This window comes from Solea senegalensis, linkage group LG15 (genome assembly GCF_019176455.1).
Source record: "Solea senegalensis isolate Sse05_10M linkage group LG15, IFAPA_SoseM_1, whole genome shotgun sequence".
NCBI lineage: Eukaryota > Metazoa > Chordata > Actinopteri > Pleuronectiformes > Soleidae > Solea > Solea senegalensis.
Window position 1 is genome coordinate 17,313,530 of NC_058035.1, and position 24,700 is coordinate 17,338,229.

The 24,700-nt window shown below is 42.2% G+C and overlaps 3 protein-coding genes across 7 annotated transcripts in view; all 3 read right to left on the reverse strand.

Annotated features, from left to right (window-relative positions):
- The window catches only part of ddx43 (DEAD (Asp-Glu-Ala-Asp) box polypeptide 43), a 7,496-nt gene extending 6,303 nt beyond the window's left edge, over positions 1-1,193 (reverse strand). The window contains exon 1 of the mRNA XM_044046315.1: positions 1,149-1,193. Coding sequence (XP_043902250.1) covers positions 1,149-1,193 — 45 coding nt within the window. The remainder of the gene's footprint in view (positions 1-1,148) is intronic.
- Positions 1,194-4,013: 2,820 nt separating this feature from the next.
- otx1 (orthodenticle homeobox 1) lies at positions 4,014-10,717 on the reverse strand. The gene is made up of 4 exons (XM_044046446.1): positions 10,328-10,717; positions 7,870-8,059; positions 7,212-7,363; positions 4,014-5,903 (listed from the first exon to the last, which is right to left on the reverse strand). Exons 2-4 carry the CDS (start codon positions 7,964-7,966, stop codon positions 5,154-5,156), a joined length of 999 nt encoding a protein of 332 aa, XP_043902381.1. The 5' UTR covers positions 7,967-8,059; positions 10,328-10,717; the 3' UTR covers positions 4,014-5,153.
- A 3,421-nt stretch (positions 10,718-14,138) lies between these two features.
- The window catches only part of ehbp1 (EH domain binding protein 1), a 131,802-nt gene continuing 121,240 nt past the window's right edge, over positions 14,139-24,700 (reverse strand). For all 5 annotated transcript variants that reach the window (XM_044046442.1, XM_044046445.1, XM_044046444.1 and 2 more), the window contains 2 exons: positions 16,040-16,154; positions 14,139-15,256 (listed from right to left, as the gene is read on the reverse strand). In XM_044046442.1, coding sequence (XP_043902377.1) covers positions 15,166-15,256; positions 16,040-16,154 — 206 coding nt within the window. In that variant the 3' untranslated portion in view covers positions 14,139-15,165. The remainder of the gene's footprint in view (positions 15,257-16,039; positions 16,155-24,700) is intronic.

The following is a 24,700-nucleotide window of genomic DNA, read 5'->3' on the forward strand; positions in this document are numbered from 1 at the left end:
CATACACATGAATGGGAGACGATCGACAAAATGATCACAACCCAGCCCAGTTTGGATCCTGTTTTTTATGAAAACTGAAGGTTACCATGGTTTGTGTGAGGTTTAGCTGCAACATGCAGCTTTGCCCATAGATGTCGCTAAATCCTACACGCTGTACCTTTAATGACTCCTTTCACTGGAGGCCTCTGAACTGTGTGCTCACACCACCGATGTCTCCTGAACTAAACCTGCAGCGTCCAAACTCCAGCGAGGAATTTCATGAATTCCGTCTGAGATGTGCGTCACAGCAGTGAGCGTAAGCTGCTCGACTCTCCACAGCCTGGACGCTCACACACACACACACACACACACACACAGTGTTGCTCTCACCTCTTTCTGTTTGTGTGATGGATTCAAAAGGTTGTTGTTTGGTTTTTCTTGGTGAATCTGTGGAAAAAGAAAAAACGACCAAAGAGAGAGAGAGAAGAAAACTCGGTACGGAGTCTGGTTTCATGTGACCAGATTCCATATGAAACAAAACGAGATGCACAAATAAAATGAAACTCAAAAAAAAAACAAAGGCTGATCCTGACAAAGCAGAAGAAACCAGAGCCTGCGTTCTGGCCTACACCCACGTCAGTGTACAGTTGACCCCAGATTAACCTCCCAGGTAAATATAATCCTCCTCTGTATCACCTCTCACTCCTCATACCGGCCTGTAAACACTCCGGGATGCCAAGGTCTGCCGACAGTCAACAGCCAATGACAGACAAGTGTGTACGTGTGTGTGTGTGTGTGTGTGTGTGTGTGTTTTCCAGTCCTGCATGGAAATGGAGTAAAAGAAAAAACAGTCCCAGCATGCAGGCTGCTATCAGCACATCTCCCCGTTCCTCCGTATCATTTTCTGTCACACACACTTTGACTTTTTGAGGCCTGTATGTTCTCACTAACCAAATACTGTAAGGATGAGTCCAGTCACTGTCTCTCCCTCTCTCTCCCTCTGTTTGTCTGTCTGTCTTTATCTGTCTGCGTCTCCGTCTCTGTCTCAGATACAATCACACAGCCACTCATGCAAAAAAACAGTCCAGCGACAGTTCCAGTTCATTTCCTGGACAAGTGTGAACCGAGTGTCAACAGTTTCCAGTTCAGCCGCATTCAGGCTCCTTCACTGGAGCGGGCCACGGGTCAAAGGTCAACAGTGTGGCGCAACCCATCGTCCCCTCTGAACAGAGTGTGAAGGTGTGAGTCCACACTGACCACACAGTTCTATTCTAACAATAATAATAATAATAATAATAACAATAACATCAGATTTGTGCTGTGATCATACAGATGTTTGTGTTTCTTGAACCCTTTTAACCTTTTATTTTTGTGAAGGATTTTAATTTGTACGATTTCCAGCGCTGCTTTAATTGTGCATTGTCTGTGTATAAATGAGTCTGTACTCAAAGATAATTGCTAAATTAAATATTTAGAACCATTTCATAGCACTGGAGATTAAAGTACAAAGGCAGAATAGTTGATGGGATTACATCTTCTCTCACAACCTTTGTAAAAGGTTTAAGAGCAAGAGTTTCGACTCCTGTGATGAAGCCAAACGTCGCCAATTCACTTCACACGCTATAAATAGTTTGTATCAACCTGTTTTTTCTTTTTACCCCTGTTGATCTGGTGAATATACACATTTAAATCAAAGTGAACAAAAGAAAATACACACCTTTTTAATAATTGATCAAATATTTAATGTCTTTGTAAATATTTCAGTTTTTACTTTATTTATTGTGTTTTAATGGTCAGAGTGAGACATCTGTTGTTTTACAACAGTTTCAGTTGTTTTCATACTAATTATATCAGCTTAATTAAACGGGTGAGCGTTGATCTCATAGTTATACCTTTGCATCCAAAGCATCAACAAGAAAACAAAAGAAATGTATTTGTGTGAATTAATTACTTTAATTCTCTGTCATCCAACTATAGTCGAGCAAATGTTTTAATCTCTTTGTGAATTAGAAATAGGATGATCTGACGTAAAGGAAAATCTAAATATGTTTTCCTCACAAACAAAGCTGCAGGAGGGTGTGGTGAGAAAGAGAGACTTTTTCTGAGTTGTCTTTGCATTTGTTTTAGTTTTAAATTTCCACACTCACGTGTGTGGAAATGTCAGTGTGGAATCAATGACATCACCCACACCCACGTGTGTGCCATATTTCAGGCATAGTTTAAGTCTTAAAGGTTCGTTAATGTGGAGGCTTTTATATTCTTTCATAATCTATTTCATCTGAAGCTGTTTTGGTTCAGATTCCTTTATAAATATCTTCCAAATCAATGAAATAATCTGGAGGAGAATCCAAGTTTCTTTGCAATTGTCCTGCAAACACACACACACACACACACACACACAATGCTGCTGCTGCTGCTGCTGCTGCTTGGCCTCTAATTCAGTCTCCTCTGTTTGGAGATGATCATCATCATCATCATCAGCAGCAGCAGCAGCAGCAGCAGATGTCTGATGTGAGGAAACTCGCGTCTTTCCAACTCCTTCAAACAATCCCACAAGATTTTGGTCGCATCAGTAAATGTTTGTCTGATGCAAATCCGAACAAATCCGCCGCTGTCGCTGGACACTCGCTGCGCTGTTTGCGCGTCTTGGCGCAAACATGTTTAATGTCCCGGTCGGCAGATATTTATTCAGCTGCTGTGAGCTTCATTTACATAAACACACAGAGAGAGAGATGCAGCTGCAACACACTTACACACACACACACACACACTGCGTGTATTGATCAGGTTGATATTGTGATCAGCTTGATAGGAGCGATTATCGATGGACAGCGGTTCCAAACGGCTTTGGATGATTTAGGTTGTCATTTATACGAAGAGAAGAATGATTGGAAATAAGATCTTAATCAAACATTCGTTTCAAAACAGAAAATCTGCCTTTTCTTTTACGAGCCGCAAGGATTTCAAGCACTGAGTAGTTTATCATTATTGTTTTAAAACCGACATGTCCGTGTATTATAAACTTTAATCTATGAATCACGTTGTGACACATTAAATCAAGTCAATAATTCTGACACATGGATACATTTACAGGCCACTCACTAAACATCTATAAGTGACGGTTGTTTTTAAACTGACTTTTATAAGACAAAAATAAAAAAGTACAATATGTACAATAATGAAAATGTTTCGGTTTTTTTTTAGCTTTTAAAAAACATGAGAATAGACTGACATGTAACATGTTGAAACACACCCCCAAAAATATGATGTCATGTTATTGTAGCCATTGTTTTGCAGACGTAATGGCACTTAAACTAAAACAGAGGAAAGAGGAAGTTAAGTGCGTTCAACCTGCATCTGCTCTGTGTGTGTGTGTGTGTGTGTGGGCAGTTATTTGCATTAAATCCGTTTAGAGCTCTTGTCTGTGCGGCCTTCACTGGCACAAAATGCACTCGTCCAAAACAACCTTGCCAGAGAACTGAGTGACACACCCCACACACACACACACACACACACACACACACACACACTTCCATGTGACCCCCTAACCTGGCCCCACCTACGTAATTACTGCATCAGAGGCAGTGAAATTCCTGCAGGTTATTTTGGAGAAACAGGAGTAATTATCACGCCATTACAGCGATGCTTTCAATTACGCCTCGATCAAATGTCTCCCGGCTCAATATTTAAGGTTTTTTTTTTTCTCCACTTGTTTTTCCCTAAAGCATGGAGACATGTTAGTGTTTCAATTTAAGACAGAGAGGATTAAACAGCCCCGCTCTCTAAAATGGAAATGCGGGGCCTACACGCGTTCACGCCGTGTATTAATTATGGATTAATTTGCATGTAGCGCGTTATAATTAAGAAGAAACAAAATCAGACAGCTTTTAAATAAAAGTGTGACTAGTTCAAATGAGGGAGTTTGTGGTTCGCCCGCGTGCACGTGCATCTTAAAAGAGAGAGAGAGAGGGGGGGAGGGAGAGAAATGACTGCGTGTTAAACCGAGACAAAATGCACTGGAGTGGAGGAATAAATATGACTTAACGGATCTTTATTGGATGAACATGTATGTAAGAGTGGTCGCCTTAAAGATACATTCAACATCTCACTGTCATTTTGGAGCTTTCAATCCACATTTCCTCTCCAAAAAGAAAAAAAGAAAAATGATTTTTTTTGACTCCAATATCAAGCCAAGTGCTGCGGTTCAAACATGTCCAATAAGCACGACAATGCCCAAGAGAAGAGGCCTGCTTTGAAACTGTAGAGGCTAGAATAATAATAATAATAATAATAATAATAATGATGATAATAATAATAATAATTAGAATTATAATATCTGGAAAACAGAGTGTCCTGGACGGATGGCCAGAATAGTTCTGCATCTGTATTTTTATAGGTTTCCCAAGACATTTCAAATAGCCAAAACATTTTCTCTCCAGAGTAAAACAACAAATATAAAAGCTGAACTTTATGGCCAATTTGTTCTCTTTGGAATATTTGGAAAGATTTACATACAGTTGTTTTTTTTTCGTTTTTTTCTCCCAAAGTGGTAATAAACAATTTAAAATTCAGAAAAAACACCAACTAAACATGGTCACTGTAACTGACCCAAATACATATTTACATATTTCAGCTCCTTAACGCAGCTGACTAAAAATCTCTGTCATTCTAAAATAACACATTTTCAGAAATAAAAACTATACAGGATTTGATTGGGTTTGGAGGTAAAGAGGGCACTGCAGGCCAGTTCCTGTCCGTGCACCAGAGGGGAACATATTCCTCCCATCCAGGAGCTGGTGGTCAAAGGAGTTTGGTTGTAATTACTTAATTTTGTTGTGTTCTGAAAAACAGTTTGGTTTTGTTGAGCTCATCCAAGAGGCGGCTTCTTAAAAACCTTATTCTTCATCAACAGGAAACGGCTCCTGATGTTCTCTTCACAGGAATCAAGGGGCAGCTTCTCTTCCTTTTTTTTCATTTGTTGATTTTTTTCAAAAAGAGAACAAGTGGGAGGAAAAACAAAGTCCAATTGCAGAGCGCTCCTGTTGCTATCTTGTCATTTTATGTTTCATAAACTCTTTCTGTCCTTAAAAAAAAACAAAACAAGCGACACACTAATCTGGGAAATAAAAGAAGAGGGAGCAGGCGAGCAGGGAGGGAAGAAAAGAAAAGCTGGATCACAAGACTTGGAACCTCCAGGAGGCCTGGTCTTTGTAGTCCAAGCAGTCTGTGGCGTTAAAGTTGAGCTTCCACGAGGAGGCTGCAGTCTGCTCTTTGTAATCCAGGCAGTCAGACGAGTTGAAGGCCAAGCCGGAACCGCCGTACGCCTGGTGGTGGTGGTGATGGTGGTGGTGGCCCGACGACTGGCTGATGTGGTGGTGCGGGTGTCCCGACATGGAGGACGCCGTCATGGGGCTGAGCTGGTGGGGGTGGTGGTGGGAGTGCATGGGGGCCAGGTAGGATCCGCAGTCCACGCCGCTGAAGTAAGAGCTGGACGGGGCGGGGTAACCCTGACCGTAGCCTGGTGTCTGGTTGTAGGACATGGGGTAGGAAGTGGCGGCGGCGGCCGAGCCGGACATTGAGCGCTGCATACAGGACGCGTTGGACGGAGGTCCGGGCTCGGGAAGTGGGGCCACAGCGGGAGCAGGGGCGTTTCCAGGGGAGATAGCGGGGCTCCAGATGGAGGAGACGGTGCTGATGGAGGTAGAGGTGCTGCTGAGCGCCACTGGGCCTGTGTGATTGGTGGAGGACGATGAAGAAGAGGACGAGCCGGTGCTGGACACAGCGGGAGGCGTGAACTGGCCGCTGCTCTCTGACCCCGTGCTCTCCCGGGCCGGTGAAGACTTCTTCTTGGGCGGCCTGGCTTTGGCACTACTGCCACTCTGTTGCTGCTGGCGACACTTGGCCCTCCGGTTCTTGAACCACACCTAGAAAGCAAGGACAGCAGCCAGGAGTTAGCACGCATTCAAACAACCTCACCGTTTCATAAAAAAGAAAAGAAAAAAGAGATAGACTCTGCCTGCCAGGCCATGCTGAGAGTACATTATGGAAGAAAATTGGGGGTTATTAACCATCAAGGTTCATTTCCACCCCGGCCCCCTGGCTCAGACCAGCCATGGGTCGAATTTCATACCTGGTAGACGGCTCTAAGATAACAGGCTATTGGGTTTCACCACACAGTGGGGTAACTCTAGAGCACCAAGAGGGTAGGATCATGTAGAGCATTTTGTTTCACACACACATTCTGAGAATAACTCAAATTGTGTGTGAGAGAAGGAGCGAGAGGCCTGCCTCGGTTTCCCTCGAATGCTTTTCAAGAGTAGCATTTGTTCAACACTGTTGTACAGCGCCGAGTTATATGGTGGAGTGTTTGCAGGGATTGTCCCGACCTCTTCCTTAGACATCCCATATTTCAGATCAGATTACAGCAGACCTTTAGACTGCATCAAATATTCATGAAATCATCATGGGAATCTGTTTATAAATATACAGTTTTTGTGTGGAAAATGTGTCACTACGTTAAAACTGTCTGTGGTACATGGAAGTGACTGATGAAGACCACATTAACCGAGAGAACATAATTAATCAACAGCAGCACAAAAGAGGGAGGAATATAATATAATAAATAACAAACTAATACAGGACAATCTCTGTCTTGACACAAATATGTGTCTGTATAATTTAAACCAGCTATATTTTCACCATAATCCATCAAATTCAATACATATCTTGGTTGTTGTCCTTTTTGATAAAATAAATCAATCAATCGATCAATAAATAACCAAAGTAAACCTTGTAACTTCACTTATCGATACATTTCTTGCATAGCTAAATATAACATTGCCTATATATATAACACTATTTATATAAACAGTCTAATTCATTTTGTATTGTTTATATTACGTTTGTATTAGCCGGCTAAAGCTAACCTTGTTTTATAGCATATTGTATAAACTCCAAACCGGAAGCTAACACTAAATACATAAAATATTCGATCGACTAAATGGCTAAAACAGTTAATTACTACAAATGAAAGATAATTAAGCGAAACAGGCTTCACGAAAACAACCGTGGAAAGAAGCGGCCTCTTCTGAAGTGAATTATGTAGCTTGGATATGGTACATATGGTGATACACACACACACACACACACACACACACACACACACACACACACACACAGAGAGAGAGAGAGAGAGACAGGTCATTAATGTCAGCTGCGTCATCATGCTTCACCTGGACTCTGGACTCGGGCAGGTTGATTTTCAGCGCCACCTCCTCCCGCATGAAGATGTCCGGGTAGCGGGTCTTGGCGAACAGAGCCTCCAGGACGTCGAGCTGGGAGCGGGTGAAGGTGGTTCGCTCCCGCCGCTGTTTCCTGGGAGTCGCTGCGAGGAACAATCACACAACACCGGGGAACCGTTAATGACTTTTCAAAATAAAACTCAGTGGTAGAAAAATAAAACCGCCCCTACTGACGATTTAGCCTCTTTAAAAATGCATTTTGTTCTTTAAACGTTTTTGTAAATTATTATGTTATTATTAAAGCAAAAACAATCTTGTACAGTTAGAGTTTCTTTGTAGTTAACTGTGTATTTAATACTAAAATCGCACGGTTTTGTTGTATATGTATTCTACAACAAACTGTGTTTTATTATAAAAAGGTACCTCTTTAAAAAGAAATCCTTCACACGCACTTTTACACTTTCAGGTCACAAGAGACACTGTAAAAAAGATCTCCCTAATTTAATTGTTTAAAAAGAGAAGAATCCTCATGTATGTTGTTGACATGTTTGTATATATGAGGGAAGTGTTAAGAAGACTTCAATAAAATTGTATTATGTGGATTTGAGTGGACTGAGAACAGTGTGTGTGTGTGTGTGTGTGTGTGTACCTGGATATCCCACTGACGGGTGCAGCAGGTCCATGGCAGCGCCGCTCAGCCCCAGGCCGTTGACGCCGTATGGGGGCTGTTTGAGGTAGGACATCATGCTACAGGCGGTCACAGCTCCACCCAGCTCAGGCCAGTGGTTCGGTTTCCCTCGATGCTGCAGTTTGACGGGACAGGAGAGCGATCCAAGTCACTGTCACACGGAGGAAGAGAGAAAATGGTGTCAACAAAACCTTAACAGCAGGGTCAAAAACTCAATGTTTTTATTCCTATATTTGCCAACTGGGGACATTATAGCACAAGGCAAATAAATGAATAAATAAACAGACTCTATGAGTCACTTTGCACTACAACAACACACTGTAATTATTTATATAAGACGAAATACAAGCATTAATTAAAGCACCACAGGAGCAAGTGATCGTTTTAAAGCAGGGACGCGTTTAAATCCCTTCAGGAATATTGGATTTTTGTTGAGAGGATAACTGAGGTCAAACGGCAGCAAAAAAAAATCCCCCGCTGCAACTCAAAACCACAGCGGAGGAAAAATAAGTTTAATCACCAAGACAAACCAGAATAATGTCATTGGATAAAAGATAAAATATAGAGAACAAACCAAACCACCCACTGTTTTATTGGAAACTGATCAACTGAGCACATACTGCTCATCTATATATTAAAAAAATACACTTTTTAAAATATATACAGACGCTTTTATGTTATTCAATGCGAACATTTTATTGTGTTGTGAAAAGTATATTTTAAACAATAATGAGTCTAACATTTCTATCACAAACAAATCTATTAGTCTTCATTGTGCAAATGAAAAATCTACAGGCGAATAAATATTATAAAAAGGAAACCAAACTAAAATAGTTATTGTTTTTAACACGTGAACTGGAAGAAAAGCAAAAATCGTGGAAGATGTTTAAATGTAGTGTTGTTCTTAATTATAAACCGTGTACTTTTTGTAATATTTTTAATAAAGTAAACACGTGTGAACTTAAAACTCCTGAGTTAAATTTGTGTGTGTGTGTGTGTGTGTGTGTGTGTGTAGGCCCTCGAACACACACACACACACACAGAGTAAAAACTGGATTATATGGTGGTGGTTTGATGATCATTAAAAATCACAGCTGTGTTTGTGTGAACTCTTTCTGTTTCTGCTCCGTCTGTTTGTTTCGGCTCAAACTTCATTGTGAATTTTGATCATAACGAGGTTCATTTATGAGAATAACTGAATCAGCGCAAGAATAAACAACCAAATAAACAGTGTTATCTGCCACTTTTATTACTACATTTATTCCTTAAACCTGGGAATAATCTGAGGAGTGGACTTTACCGGATAATCTCATTTTAATAATGACTTCTCACTTAATTTTTAAAGCGTTTTGAAAAAAGTAAATAAACCAAACTTGACTGAAAAAAAAGTGTACATTATTTATTCACGTTTGGATTTTCAGCAGATTAAAAAACTTCAATCATAATAATACGTTTCCTCAAGGACATCAATGATTTTCATTTAATTCCGTCGATTTAAAAACAACTGTGTAGCCGTTTTGATTCAAGACTGTGACGCTTTAAAAGATATCGGCAAATAAATAATACACATTTGTTAACTAAACAAGTCATATTAAAACACCGTTTTCTGCAACTTTAGTCATTTTTTAAAAAAACCTGACAATTCTACCAATTATTAACAATAAAATCAGGAGAAGTGTGATGGTGAAGAATCACTATCAGCAGGAGAAATCGCAGCTCTGCAGCTCCTGCAGCGTGAATTAAATTAGTGAGTGTGAAGGAGACATTACTTTAACAATGAGCTCCTAAATGACCAAACCAAACCTTAACTGACCAAACGTGTATTGAGCTCGTGCTTGTTTGCAGCAGCAGTGAACAGTGAAGAGTGAAGAGTGAACGCTGCGAGTTCTCGGTGCAAATGAACTCAATTAGAATTTAGATGAGACCTCCGGGGAGAGAGCGCGTCTCTTATCAGCAAAAGAAATTAACAAAAACCAAAACACGCCACTCCAATTATCTACCAAGTGCTTCACACGTTTTAATGGCCACTTGCTTCCATTAAAAAAAGAAGAGAGAAACTGGCTGCAGTGAATGAATTTGTGAAGTGAAATCTGAAAATGATCTGGAACAACTTTCCTGAATTATTTCAGCTCGCACTCAGAGTCCTGCGCGCGGCGGTTTAATTGATAAAAAAAAAAAAAAATCATAAAGAAAAAATATTCCCACAAATTGAAATGTAATGGAAATGAGTCGCAGAGACGCTGCGTAAAACACATGGGAACTGTTTGACTTGTTGTAAACGCGTGGAAAAACGACTCGCGTGTGGGTTTTTTAACACTGAACCTGCTTCATGTGAGTGACCAGAGTTTGGCTGCGCGCAGATACAACTAAAAGTGAGTGTAGTGTGGAATTAGAGGAAGTGAAGAGACAGAAAGTTTACCTTGTTTTTCTCCTTCCCTTCTCCCGGAATCTCCGGCCTCACGAGCAGCAGTGAAAATATCCAGCAGCAGCAGCAGCAGCAGCAGGAAGTCTGCGGGGCACAACAGCAGCAGCAGCGGCAGCAGCGGCAGCAGCAGTGGAGAGGCTCAAAAACAAACAGCAGTGTTCAAATGGAGCAGCATCACGCACACGGAGAGACAGAAACACGCAGGCAGCAGGTCACCGTCACCGGCGCACGGGCGTCAGCGCGTCCTCGCTGCGGTTCCGGGTGTTTTTTTTACAGCCAAATAAATCAGACTCATTTGCTTTCAGGGGGTTTGTCGCTGTCTGTCAGAGTGTTAAGGTGATTTCTAATGGAGACGGATGGAGATTGATCACCTTCTCTCCGCCCCGCGACTCTATGTGCGGAGGACACCTGCAGATCCGCCTCCCGCAGCCAATCCCCGCGCGTCGCCGCGCTGACGGACGGCGCGCGCGGCCTATAGGCGCTCAGAGGCAGCAGCGGGAGCCCACGCCCACTCACCCACACACCCACTCCTCCCCCCTCCTCCTCCTCCTCTCTGGTCCCGAGACCAGACAAACCACACAGTAAACTAAAAAAGAAAAAAAATGTCGGAAATGTTTCTCAGGCCTGCAGGAGAAAAAAAACACTGCTGCAGGCGCAAAGAAGAAATGACACATTTTCACACTTTTAAATGGTATATTATTAATATTATTATTATTGTTTACATGATTTAGATGATTTAGACGAAGAGGACGTGATGGTGGCATCACTGCGACCAACAGGAGAACTGTAGTCTCACCGAAAAGTAAATGTGCGGCTTCAAAGTGACGCTGTATTTGCTCGAAAAAGACAAATCACTAGTCACAGCGGATTATTAGTCAGAACTCGGGATTATTTCAGTAACGAAATCAAGAAAAATATCAATACTTTTTTATTTATCTAAAGGTTTATTTTTTAAAACAGACACAAAGCTGCGCGTTTGTGAAACAACAGCGGTGAACACATTTGCGCGAGGCCTCAAAGGCACACTGAGTGAATGTTTACTGTTTCTGACGAAGTGTGTGGGATTTAAAATAATACTACTACGAATAATAAAAAGAAAATGAAATAAAAAATACTTTAAAAAAAGGATAAAATACGTTAAATGTAATTCTGATTTATTCTGTGATATAAACCCCACTCACTCACTCACACACTCACGCACACACACTATAGTCTCATGAATATTAATGAACTCTAATCCCCATTTAGAATTACATTTGAGGATGGTTGACGTAAAGTTGAACAGGGGCTCAGAGGAAAGAGAAGAAAGTGCAGCAGAAGCTGCTGCGGACACGGAATCAAACCCTGCACCATTTTCTCTTCGTGTTTTTTTTTTAATGAAACAGTCACACACTGAATTCACAGCGCGCGCGCCCGCGTGTGTGTGTGAACGCAGAAAACACCAACTTCTTGGAGATGAGGCCTAAACCAAGCTGAAAGAGAGCTAATGTTCAGTGTGTGTGTGTGTGTTGGGGGTATCAAAGTGGGGGCAGATGGGACTTTAAACTCATGGAGGACAGAGGGACAGAACATTCTGGCAGACAAACTTACATCAGTGATGTTGGAGGTTGTGAGTGGAGGCCGCGCATTACACACCAAAACACACGTACACGCACCTTAGGAATGGAGTAAACCGGCGCTTTTACGCACAAACAAAATCCGACTAAAATGGTGACAGTGATTGTGGTGGAGTGTGAGAACGAAGTGAGAAGAAACAGAAGAAGAAGAAGTTAGTGTTTTTTTATACCTCGGGTTAATTGGTGTGGGTCTGTGTTGCCTTCACGTCATTTACTGGAGGTCAAACTCCTTTTTACGCACCGTTTTATTTCCACCACATCACAAGTCTGACGGAAATACCACCACCACCACCACCACCCCTCCTCCACACACACACACACACACACGGTTAGATTATGCAAAAAGGCCATTCAACAAATATGCTCCTCACAAACACAATAGAGTCACTTTTTCTAACATGTCTCCTACATTTCTAGTTTCTCTCTCTCTCTCTCTCTCTCCTCTCCTCTAGATGTGAGTAAGAGCCTGAGATAAAGCCCTGAACAAGTATCCAGTGATCAAGTTGCACCAACCTTTTGTAATAAGAGTATTTTGTCTAATCCCAAATTGCAGTTGAATTTTCTTAATGCTGAGCTGGTAAAGCCTGGGATTAGAGAGGAGAGGAAAAGAGAGGAGAGGAGGAGAGGAGGGGGAAAGTTTTGTCCCTTCAGTCGGCAGGATTGGAAGCGGGGATCTGCGGGGATGTTGTCGGTGCTTATTAAAACCATGATGCATAAAACACAGAGATGTAGGAGCCGCGGAGCTGCACGCGGACACCGGGGCTCCCTCAGGTGCAGCTTTTTCCCTCCTCTCTGTTTGGACACTGACAGCAGCATGCAGAAGCGGCTGCGGCGCGAGGCCGCGCGGCTCTCCGCACCTGTGAGGGGAGGCCAGGAGACATCTATTCTGCTGCAGGAGCCTCAGCTGCACAGCCGCACCGAGGCGAGCCGAGCTGAGCCACCGCCGCGTGGCTGAGTGACTCTAAATGTTTTTCACCAGCAACTTTAGAAAAACCAGTGATCCAAAAGAAGGTAAGACTGATTCTCTTTCGTTTTATTTCACTCCTTACAAAATAAAGCACCGGAAAAAAGGTTTTAATATTTTTAGTCAACAACTTTAATAATTTATTTTAGTTTTTTAACCGAAGCTGGACGAAGAAAATCACTGAAACGGGAGCAAACTTTCCAAAAACCTTTAGAAATAAAAGTGGAGTTTTACGCACGAACCAACTTTTAAAACGAGAGCAAATATTTCATTTATTCAAATCTCATCTGGAGGTGACACGTGACGTGGACAATCTTTACAGTCTACACACACACACACACACACACACACAGTCGACGCCGAGCAAAACGCTCGCTTTATTCTCCAGTTTTCGGCTTAAACGAACACAAAGTAAAGCACGAGCGCCTCGGGGGACGTGTACTGCGTAACGCGCGCGCATACAGACCCGCGCAGAGAAGAAAAGCATCCGCAAATTAATTTTAATGTATTACAAAGGCCGAGGAGGACGTCTGCTGTCACAAGCCATTTCCCTGCTTTAATCAGGAGCAGAAGGGGAGAGAGAGAAGGAGAGACAGAGAGAGAGGGAGAGAGGGGGGAGAGAGAGGACAGAGGCTGCCTGCAGCGATGGAGACGAACCTCAAACCTCTGCCTCCTTTTTAAACACAGGGACAGTTTTTGTTTGTTTTATTCCGACTTCAGCGCGCGTCCAAGGAAAGTACAGTGGATTTAGTTTTCTCTAAAAAACAAAAAAATCTTTTAAAATATGTTACATCGATAATTCACATTTGTGTCCTGACTGAGTTTCTCCAGCGCGCACAGAATCGCCTCCAAGGAAGGAGAGAGAAAAGAAACAGCTTTAGGAACAAAGTGATTTTTCTAATCCTCCTCAGAGGAACCTGCTCTGCGTCGACCCCAAACAAAAAAAAACAACGCAAGGCCAAATTTGAATTTCTAAGTCACAGGGGAAAAGAGCAGAGCACAATAACACAGAGACCGCGGCCAAATAACTTTTTACCGTGTGAAAGGAAAATAGAGTCAATGTCAGGAAAGTGATCGCAGGTAAAATAATATAGTAATAATCTAAAAAAAAAAATAATAATAATAAAAAAATAAGAACAGACATTATTCCATTTAAGATGTGAGGAGATAAAGACGAGCAGCTGCTTTCACACACACACACACACACTGACACTCTGCTGCTTTGTGGAGTATGAAATCATGAGGACTTTATTATTTGAAGAACTTGGGTTATGACACTGGAATAAATAAACAGATCAAATGTTCACACAGCAGAGTGGAGCTCTAACGTGGAAGCAAAGTTCTCTTCTTCACATACAATAAATACAGAAACCAACACAAACAAAAAGGTTGATGCAGCAAAACGCACATGAACTGTGATGTAGATTCAGGAACAAGCAGCTTAAAAGACCAACGACAATAAATAATATATATATATATATGTATGTACTCTCTTTTTTGTTTTTGACTGCATGACAAATAAAAGATGAGTTTTTGAAGCTGTTGGTTTGAGCAGTGATAGAAATATACAACGCATGATTTATTTTTATTTTTTTTAAACATCTTTCTTTTGGTAAACTGCTTTCAAGCCAAGACAATAATAAAAAAAAGCAATAGGAAAGTTTAGATTTAAGTAAGATTTAGGAACCATAGTGTGCCCCCGCCCCCCTTTACCCCGTTAAGATATTTTACAAGTAAAAACCTTTAAGAGAAGGAATTAAAAGATACAGTCAAGTAATGAAGTAGCTTGAAGAGACTGATGTTATTATTATTTTCCTTTAAAAGTCCAACTGAGACGTCAGCCTCGACGTGATGAACACACACGAAAATAAACCAAACACCCAGTTGTTACTGCTGTACCTCAAAGTGACTGCTCTCCACGTTCACACAGAGCCACAGTGTCAGTACACACACACACACTGTACAGTCTGCTCTCGTCTCAGATTCATATTACATACAGGTACCATCCATGGTAAAGCAAAGGAGAATTCAAATAATAACAATAATAATAGAAAAGTTTACCTTTTTCATTCAGCCGAGTCTCTGTATTTCATGTGACTGAAACAACCAGATAAAATTGGAATTGATTGAAATATCGAAACGCTGCTATTAAATAATATAAATCATGATATAATAATAATAACAATGATAATAATAATAATACATTTCTTTTATCGGCTACATTTGTTATTTGTGTTTCTCTGATGTGACGATCACTGAAGCACACACTTCTCCTCTTTCTTGGCCATCTTGCCTTTGTTCTGCTCCAACGTTCTCTCCAGGTGCTCGTCCTCCTCCTCGGCCCTGCGGAGGTCAAAGGGTACAAAGTCAGATGTGTCGGTGCGAGCAACGGGAGGAGAAGGAGGTGGAGGGCGTGTGTGTGTGTGTGTGTGAGAACAGGTAACACAGTTTGGCACCACGGGAATCGGCGCCTCTGCCACATGTGGCGTGGCCCAGCGCCAGGGGCCGAGCTTTGACTTTTCACCAACCTGGCGCCCTGGTGGCGGACGACTGTGTCAATATGAGATCCCGCCCATGCAGGTGAGCCACTGCTGCTGCTGCAGCGCAGCACGAGTGCAGGCGGGCTGGAATGCAACCTGCCCTGCAATGTGTTTCTCGCTATACTGTATCTACAGTTTCTAAGGAACCTCTGGAAATGTAAAGACAGGCAGCAGACGCTCGCACAGACTCAGCAGTGGGAGGTTTGGACTTTCACACAGACATTAGCAGGTTTACTCGGGGTGTTTGAACCTGAGTGAAGCTGCTCAAGAAGGTGATAAACACAACATTTCAACCACCATCAAAAACCACTCAGTGATAATGTACAGTGGTTAACGCTGTAGCAGTAAATGTAAAAACTTACGTTTACTTAAACTTAACATTCAAGGCTGAAAATGATTGAATGCATGTCATAGTGTTGCAACGGAAATGATGCAGGAATTTGCTTCACTGACAGAAATACATCAGATGAAGAAGAAACGAGCATGTTCACCCAGGTCAAAGAAACTCTGTTTAGTATTCTTTGTTTCTTCTATTTAGGAATATTACTCATGGACTTCATTGTGTGTTTGTTTGTAGGTAACTCACTGCTTCTCCTGGGCGTCCAGGTCTCTGACCAGAGCGTCCCGCTTGTTGACCAGTATGACCAGCTCATCCAGCAGCAGCTGCTCTCGTCTCTTCTGGGCCTCGGTCTTCTGCCAGTCTGCAAAAACACAACCAGAGGAACAGAGTCCATGAGAGCAGGACACACTCAGGACAACCCTTCACACACGTCTTGCCGTGGATTTTTTTTTTTTTAAAACCTCCTGAACCTGGTGAACATGTGACGTTTGAACATTCACATGAACAGACGTCGAGATGAATGTCAGACATTTTTCCAGGGATTGACACGTTCCTCCTGATCTGTCATGAAGCTTCTGTCGTTTTAAAAATCCATGTTTTTTATCTTCTCAACAAAAATATAAACGGAAACACTTTTGTTTTTCAAACGCATGGACGACGTCTCCTCCTGAAGACGCGACACAGAGTCTCCGGTCAAACCCTTCAGAAGATTCAGTGGGAGTTTATTTTCTTATCAATCTGCTGGAGCAGTGTGAACACACTCCATCAGGTTGTCTGTGTGTGTGTGTGTGTGTGTGTGTGAACGCAGTGATGATGTGTCGACCTGAGCAAACACACTTGAAGGACATTGTCATGTTAATGTGCAAGGACACATGGACAATTTCTTTCCCATGGGGAAAAAAAGAAGAAGAAGCTGTTATTGAGACCTTCATCATCATTTCAAGACAAATAGTTGTGATGTTTATAAAAAAAAAAACGTGTTTTCTGGCAAACATTTAAATACAAACAAACGTCGACAACAAACTGCGTTTTATTAAGTAAAAGTCTCTTTATACGATGTTTCCTGTTGACATCTGAACCAGCCCTCGTCTATTTCTATTAATTACAATAATTAAAGCTCCACAGACTCATCCAGGTTTATAAAATAAACATGTAAACATCCCCCTCAGAGCCAAACACAGACAAACAGTTTGTTGTAAACAAACAGGTGAACCCCTCACTCTCTCTCTCTCAGTTCTCCAGGGTCTTTGCAGGAAGGGGCCCCACAGGCTCCAGGTGGGACCCCTAGCCAAATCCCCTCAGTCTCTCCCTGGAGGGAGCAGTGTGTGTGTGTGTGTGTATGTGTGCGCACACACACAGGAGAGCACTCGCCCCCCCTGGGGCTCAAATATCCGCCTGGTGCCCTCGCCTCCACGTTCAGCCGACCCCAGGAGCTCTGCTCCCTCCCTCATCCCAAACCTCACCTCTGCTCTCACACGTTTAGAAGCACTGGTTCTAAACTCAACTAAATTTAGCAATTTGAACATAGTTCAGTCCAGTTGTGACGACCCGCTTCTGGACGTTACGACAAGGACGAGGACACACATTCTAACCCTGAGTCAAAACTTAAAGATCAAAATGTGTTTCTTATAATCTTAAAATGTGACTGGGATTATTTTAAGTCAAGTTTGGTTGCGTTTTGTGTGCGTCCTACAGTGTGTCCTTGTTTATTGTGTTATTAAGCATTTGTATGGTTTTTATTCTGCCAGCTGCAAAACTAATTCCCCCTAGAAGGACAATAAAGCTCTGAATTTAACGACTTCAATAACAGTAGAGTGTATATCTTCTTTAGCCATTAGACAAAGGATATATTTGTGTTAAGGATATTTGTTGTAGTGACACGTATCATCATGACGATTCTCAATATCAACTGATTTGAAAACGTCAGTGTCAACAGGTCACCTGCATCACGCTCAAGCTTCCTGCTGCTGCAACTAAATGCACATGAACAAACTCATCTGTGCACCGCCACAGAAACTGTGAGGATTTTTATTGTCCTACAGCGACAGGACGTCTCCCGCTCCTCGTCCTCGGCTCAGTGTGAGAACGTGTCCCTGGAAAACACAGCAAAAAAAATCTAATCTGTTCCATCCCAGAGAGAATTCAAACACAGCTGAGCCGTGTGCAACTTCAGTGGAGCACGGGCAACTTCACACCTCTATCAATATTTAACCGTCTATTGATTCATGAATGAAAGGAAAGTTGAAAAATGTCAGCACCAAAATAAGTGTGGCTTTATTAAAAATAAATACCCGCCCCCCCCCCTCATTGAGTCAAATTGCAGCAGTAAGACTGTGTGTGTGTGTGTGTGTGTGTGTGTGTCACGCTGGGCCCAGTGTGTTTGTCCTGAAAGGTCTGTGCTCTCTTCATTGGCCTCGTCCGTCCCTTTGAAGTCGACCACAGAGCGAAATGAACACAGTCCCAATATTTGGCTCTCTACGTTCCTCTCTTCCTTTCTTTCTCCCACTCCCTTCTTCTCTTTTTTTCTCCACAGAAAAGCAAATTTACTCTGGTCTCCTCGGAAGGAGGAGGGTCAGAGACATACTTCTGAACAGACACGCATGTTCAAGCCGTGTCCCCCCCCCACCCTTTTTTTTAAAGAACAAATAATTGGTGAGAAAATAAACAGCTTGTCGAGTCATCATTTGTGAGACAGGATTGTGTATCTGCCATGACTCTCTTTCCCACAATCCTTTCTCAACAAGGACGGCCCACAAGAGGCGGGAACGTGAGGACGAGTTAAAAAACAAAACAACAACTCTTGCCACAAAAACACAGCGAGGTACATAAAATATGTCCTCCTTCTCCTCCACACTACATCTCAACCAAATCCTGCTTGACCCAGCCAGAGGAGGAGAAGGGAGTGGTGGGGTGGTTGGGGGGGGCATGGCTGTCAATCACATGTCACAGAGTCCCGCCCCCCTCATTAGGAAGGTAAACAATAAAGAGGGACGATGAGAGACGTGACCAGGCAACACCAGAGCAGAGCAGGCTGGGTAACCAGACACCCGAGAACAAACAAAACACCCTGCAGCCACTCCAGCAGAACCCCATGTAAGCCCCGCCTCCCCCATAAGGAGGAGAGAGAGAGAGAGAAGAGTTGCATTCAACTCACACGGTGGGTGTGTATTCAGATAAGCCTCTCCGTGCAGGCCGATGGTAACCATGTGAGTCTGCACAAGGCACACAAGAATGCGCTGGTTCAAATCCCCATGAACCCCTCCCTGCCTGCTCTCTCTCTCTCTCTCTCTCTCTCTCGCTCTCTCTCTCCAACACTAAATTTATTCAAGAGACGAACCAAAACTGGTCCAAAGTGAGCACACACATCTGTGTGTGTGTGTGTGTCAGGATGTGACATCAGACTTCCAACAGCTTCATGAGTTCAGAGACAACTTTTTTCCAGGACATGTGCGACTACAAACAAACAAACAAACACAGGTCCGTAAACTTAAAGTGTTTTTTCCATCCTCCTCCTCCTTCTCTCTTCTTCTGGTGTCAAAGGTCTGAAAAAGCTGGTTTTGGCCACTGTCCAAGTGGTGTCAAGAGACACAAAGTGTCACCAGAGGAGGAGAAAGAACAGAGCTGAGAAAATACCAGGAAAATGTCTGGAGGTTAATCCTTCAGTCTTGTGTGCACGTCAATGAATGGAACATAAAAGTTTGCTTGTTGGAATTTTTCATTAAAGGCTCAACGATCCACTACTGACCAAGTCTAGTCATATTTCCCTATTTCTTATAAATAAATATGACAAAAACATGAACTGACATTAGCTCTGAGCTGGAGGTGAACATATTTTCTCCCTCTGTGTCACAGAGCTCATTATTTTGGACTAAAAATGATTAAAAGCCGACCTGCACTGGGTGACACGATGACTTAATCCCACAAACATAGTATTGAACTTTCTCTGTATCACCTGATGTTGTCAGTGGATATCAATTTTTGGTACCTAAGGAAACGTTATCTCATCAGCATCAGTGAGCCAAAAATCATGCAGAATGCTGTTTGACCTCACAATGGAGAAGAGAAGACAACACTTACTGTGTGTGTTTTGTGTTGTGTTGTGTTGTGTTTTGAGAGGCTGGTGCTTCGACAAGATCTGAAGTACTCGCAGTAAATATGAGCAGAAATTGACTCCGTGTTCAAAGAACTGTATAATGTGTTGTGTCATTTTTTGCTTAAAAACACATGTAATAAGTATAAAATAAAGGATTTGTATCACATCCAGTAATCAATACTCGATTAAAACATTTTGAACAAACACTCAGCACCGATGTGCATTATTAATCTGTGGGTGAAAGTAGTTTTTAGACTTGTGAGGTGAGGACTGATGCATTATTTTGATAATTACACAGGATAATCAGCACTGTAATCTAATTACTCCATGTCCAGCTGAGGGTATACAGTACACGTAGTAGTAGCTCGACTCCCAATCACATTATCTGGGCGCGTTAGTCTAACTTGGAGAAATTTAATTTAGTTGTTCCTAATGTCATGTACTGACTGATCCACAAATCTGTTGTGCCGTATGTTACAATAAACAGCATGTAATGTCATGTTAGCTACACCACGGGGGGGGGGCGGGGCTACTTGTATTTCTAAATCCTGGCCTACATATGAAGTTACAACTGCTGCAGAGGACGTGAGCAAATATTTCTGTGCGCACAAACTAAGACACGTTATCTTCAGCACACAACACAGCTAGATAAACAAATAAACATTTACTACTAGAGGCCACCAAAAAACTTAAGTCCGACAACTTGTAGAACAAAGTTATTTGGTATCAGCGGTTCCAGTCAACTAGCAATCCTGAAAGAGTTGGCAACATCATCAAAAGTCGCCCATGTGATAGGATTCCACAGTGAACCTAATCAATCAGGGTCTGTAGCGCACTGCCCCGATGTGTTACAAAGCTCAAATAGATTTACAAATGGAAAGAGTGTGTGTTTGTGTGTGTGTGTGTCAGGGGTGTGGAGAGGGATAAGCTCCTGCATAGGATTACATATTGATTTTGAACATATAAAAAAGCTTATCATATAAAACCGTAACAGGAAAAACTCTGGGACCCGGCTATGCATAAATCCCTTTTAGATGGCGAGAGGGCGTCCACTTTAAAACACACACACACACACACGGAAACAGAGGCCCTTGAACGCAAGCTGAGACACAGTTCTGCTTGTGCATACATAGGTGTGAATGGGTAAGCAGATAAAGAGGCCATAGTGGATCAATTTTGTGGTGAGGAGATGAGAGTGTGGCATACAGATGGCATTTTCCTGCCTGGCATCAAACCAAACAAACAAAAAAAAAAGGGTACAGTGAGGTGGTTATCACCGCGCACGCTCAGAAACAACATCACACCATGTCGCACAGCCTCCACCTGTACACTTGATCGGACCATTTTAAAACCATGCTGTCTGAAGAGAGGGAACACCGATCAGTGCACCAGGATTTTTCATTGTGAGTTTATATGACAGTTAAATGTAAATCGTTTGTTCCTGGGCCCGACACTGTGGAGCCTCAGACACTCCCAATAATCTCTGTCTTAATCTGAAACTTTGACTAAATTAAGATTCCTTTACTGTCGCCGCACATACAGTACTACAAATACATACTTAAAATAAACAATAAAAAAACATCACATTAAAAGCAGCAGAAAGGGGAGATTGTAGAGCTGCTGTGTCTGCACATCACAATATTTGTGAACGTGTTTATTTTCCAACTTTTAATTAAGTTTTTGTTCATTTTTACTGTTCCCGCTGTAACATGGCCAAGTCTGCTTTTTTATGTTTCTTAAATCACTATATACGTTTAACATTATTACTTTTTTTCTGACTGTGACTCTCACTTATTTATCTATTTACAACTGTTTTTGTTTCAGTGGTAAATCTACAAACTACTATAATATGTCAAGTAACAGTTGAATAACTGTAGTAATATAAAATAATAATTGCAAAATAATCTATTTGGGTATATTCCACTACTGCATCAATGCCTTTAAAATAACAAAGAGAGAAATAACACAACACATCCCGACACAAAGGTGACTGTGACGACGTGTCGGTGGAGTCATGAGAGGGGAAAAAGAAATCAAAGGGAAGTTTAAAAGAAATGTGTCCTTCAGCTTCAAAGCTGATTTCTGAGGGATCCTCTCCTCCTGACTCGTCTTTTCCACCTCAAAGCTCTCCGTCATTCTTTCTCCCCTCTCATCCCCTCGCTCCTGTGTCAGTGTGCTACAGCTCAACTCAGCAGAACAAATGAATTAGGAAACCTCACGAGTCATGTTTGTGTCATTTATCTGTTCAGCAGCATGAACAGCTTAACTTATTATCAACATCTAACATGTTTGGTGTCTGTCAACAAACAAAACTTTTTGGCCAGTGTTTTTCTTCAGCACTGAAGTATTTCATCATAATGCTGTTTTATCTCACATTTTATCTTACTCCAATAACTGTGGTGCCTTTTGATTTGGTTATACTGACATTTTGTTATAATTTTGATTATTTGACTTTGTAACTGTGTATACCAGGGTTTACACACCTTTTCTAAGGTCAAATTCAAGCACTTTCAATGCACATTTTCAATCTTTTTAAGCACCATACAGCTAGGTATCAGTCCGATACTGGTTAAAATCACTGGATCTGATAGATAGATAAAATGTTTTAAATCTGATATAATCCCAAAAAAAACAGTCGACGTTCAGAGCGAGCGAGAGCCAGAGGGAGCAGTTTCCACTTCGGGCTCTGAAAACTTAGATTTATTTATTTATTTACATGTCTTCTTATTCAGTCAGTATAACTATATTTGTTGTGAAATAAATACAGTTACTTCAAGCACGTTCCAAACCTGGCAAGCACAACATTAAAATTCAAGCACCTATACATGTATGACCATTGCTACAGTGACACTACAGTATATATATGTATGTGTGTCTGCACAGAATCAAGACTGTGGCTCAATATGTGGCTGACAGAGAGAAGCAGATAGAGGGCGAGTGGTGTGTGTATCATTTCTGCTATATATTTTCCTCACCAAGGTGTGTGTGTGTGTGTGTGTGTGTGATGAGGCAGGTGTCTCTCAGTTATTTTCTTCCCTCTGCTCTGACACACATTGCATCTCTCCCTCTCCCTCTCTCTCTGTGTCATCGACTGGCCAACCAAATCACCAATTACTCGCACGCCCACCCATCGCTCAATGGACCTGCCCAAGCACCAAATAAGAGCTGGAGAGATGGACGCCAAACACACACACCTGTAAGATTTAACCACACAGATGCAGAGAGAGACCAACAGATCATCTCTCTTACACACACACACACACACACACACACACATAGACATGTCTCTTTCCAGCAGCTCAGAACTATCTGTGGCTGCTACAGAAAGGTAGAGCCTGTGAATGTTAAGTGCCTCCCTTAGGGAGAAAAATAAGGCTGACTGATAAGTTAGTCAGCGGCAAATCCAACAAGTCCACATGAAGGCAGAGCGGGGCGAGGTGACATGCCACACGCCACCTCGCTACCTCACCTCTCGCACACTATCTCTGTGCTCGCTCTCACACACACACACACACACACACAGCTGTAGCCACTCTGACGCACACGTGAAAAAAGAACGGCAGACCAACAACAAATATTGGTGAAAGAAAACACACAGACCAACATATTTAAGAGAAAAAGTAAAAGCCATCTTTTTGACTCGATAAATATATATATAAATAAAATGGACAGATGAAATCAACCTGGCAGCGTCTGCAGCTTCTGCTCGGCTACGCACGTCTGCTTCTCCCACAACCCCCTCCTGCCTGACCCACCTCCATTCTTGCTAATTACAATTGATTTATTATGGAGCAGGTAGCTTATCAGGTGCCCGCTGAAATTACAATGGGTGTCTGAAGGCTGTAAGGAGAAGGGGGGGGAAGGAGTGGTGGTGGAGGGGGTGGTGGTCAATGTCGAATGGTGAAATCAATTAGCATTGATTGGCAAAAGGTTCATTTTGCCAAAGAGGACGCAGTCGAAGGGGATTAAACTTCCCGGGCCCCCTGACAACTTTGATACAACACAATGGCTGCTTTTCTGTCTGCGGTATAGTTAACAAGCTTTCAATAATATAATTGCATTTTTTTTTTTTCATCCTCACAAACCGTCTCTCAGTGTGGACGCGGCTACGTTTCAATTCAGGCATCAACTAGTCAGGTCTAGCTGGGAAACAGATAGCATTGATCAAGTAGCAGGGAGTGAAATCCCCAGCAAGCTTGCATCTTAATCCTTATCAGGAGGACGACACAGAATTCAAATCATCCTGCTTTAGGCTCTCGATGGCGGCCGATCAGCAGCCGGACGAGACGCAACGGGCACTCATGAAAAGTGTAAGTGAAGCCGCGTCGAGAAGGAAAGATGAATCGCTTTCCTCAATCTGAAACAAACCTTACAAGGGCTTCACCTTCACTTTATCGCCAATAAACAGAAAATAAAATGTTACAGTTGCTCTACGTCCTCTCTAGTAGCCATTTAAGAATTTATTTTGTCACAGCGTGTGTTTTTTTCATTGTCGTTGTGTCTTTTAATATTCAGTCTGAATTCAAGGTTAACACGCTCTCTTTTTGACTGCACTACTCTCGTATGTGCAGTGAAAGGAGAAACAAATCTGGTTTGATTTGATTGATCACTCCTAAAATAAAACAGATTTTTAAAGAGCTGATGGCACACCAATAAAAGTCTGATATTTACATTAATTTACATTACATTAACATTTTGTTGCACAGAGTATCAGACGTGTCAATCTCCTCCTCCTGATACCTGCACACACATTCAACTCGGTGGACTCAGACACCTGCCTGACAGTGTGAGTGTGTGTGTGTGTGTGTGTGTCT

Bases quoted from the DNA above. Each gene is read 5' to 3' on its own strand.
- otx1 (XM_044046446.1), bottom strand. From the start codon at position 7,966: ATGATGTCCTACCTCAAACAGCCCCCATACGGCGTCAACGGCCTGGGG. The intron at 7,364-7,869 runs GTACACACACAC...TGTTCCTCGCAG, and splicing joins CCCGTCAGTGGGATATCCAG to CGACTCCCAGGAAACAGCGG. The intron at 5,904-7,211 runs GTGAAGCATGAT...CTTGCTTTCTAG, and splicing joins TGCCCGAGTCCAGAGTCCAG to GTGTGGTTCAAGAACCGGAG.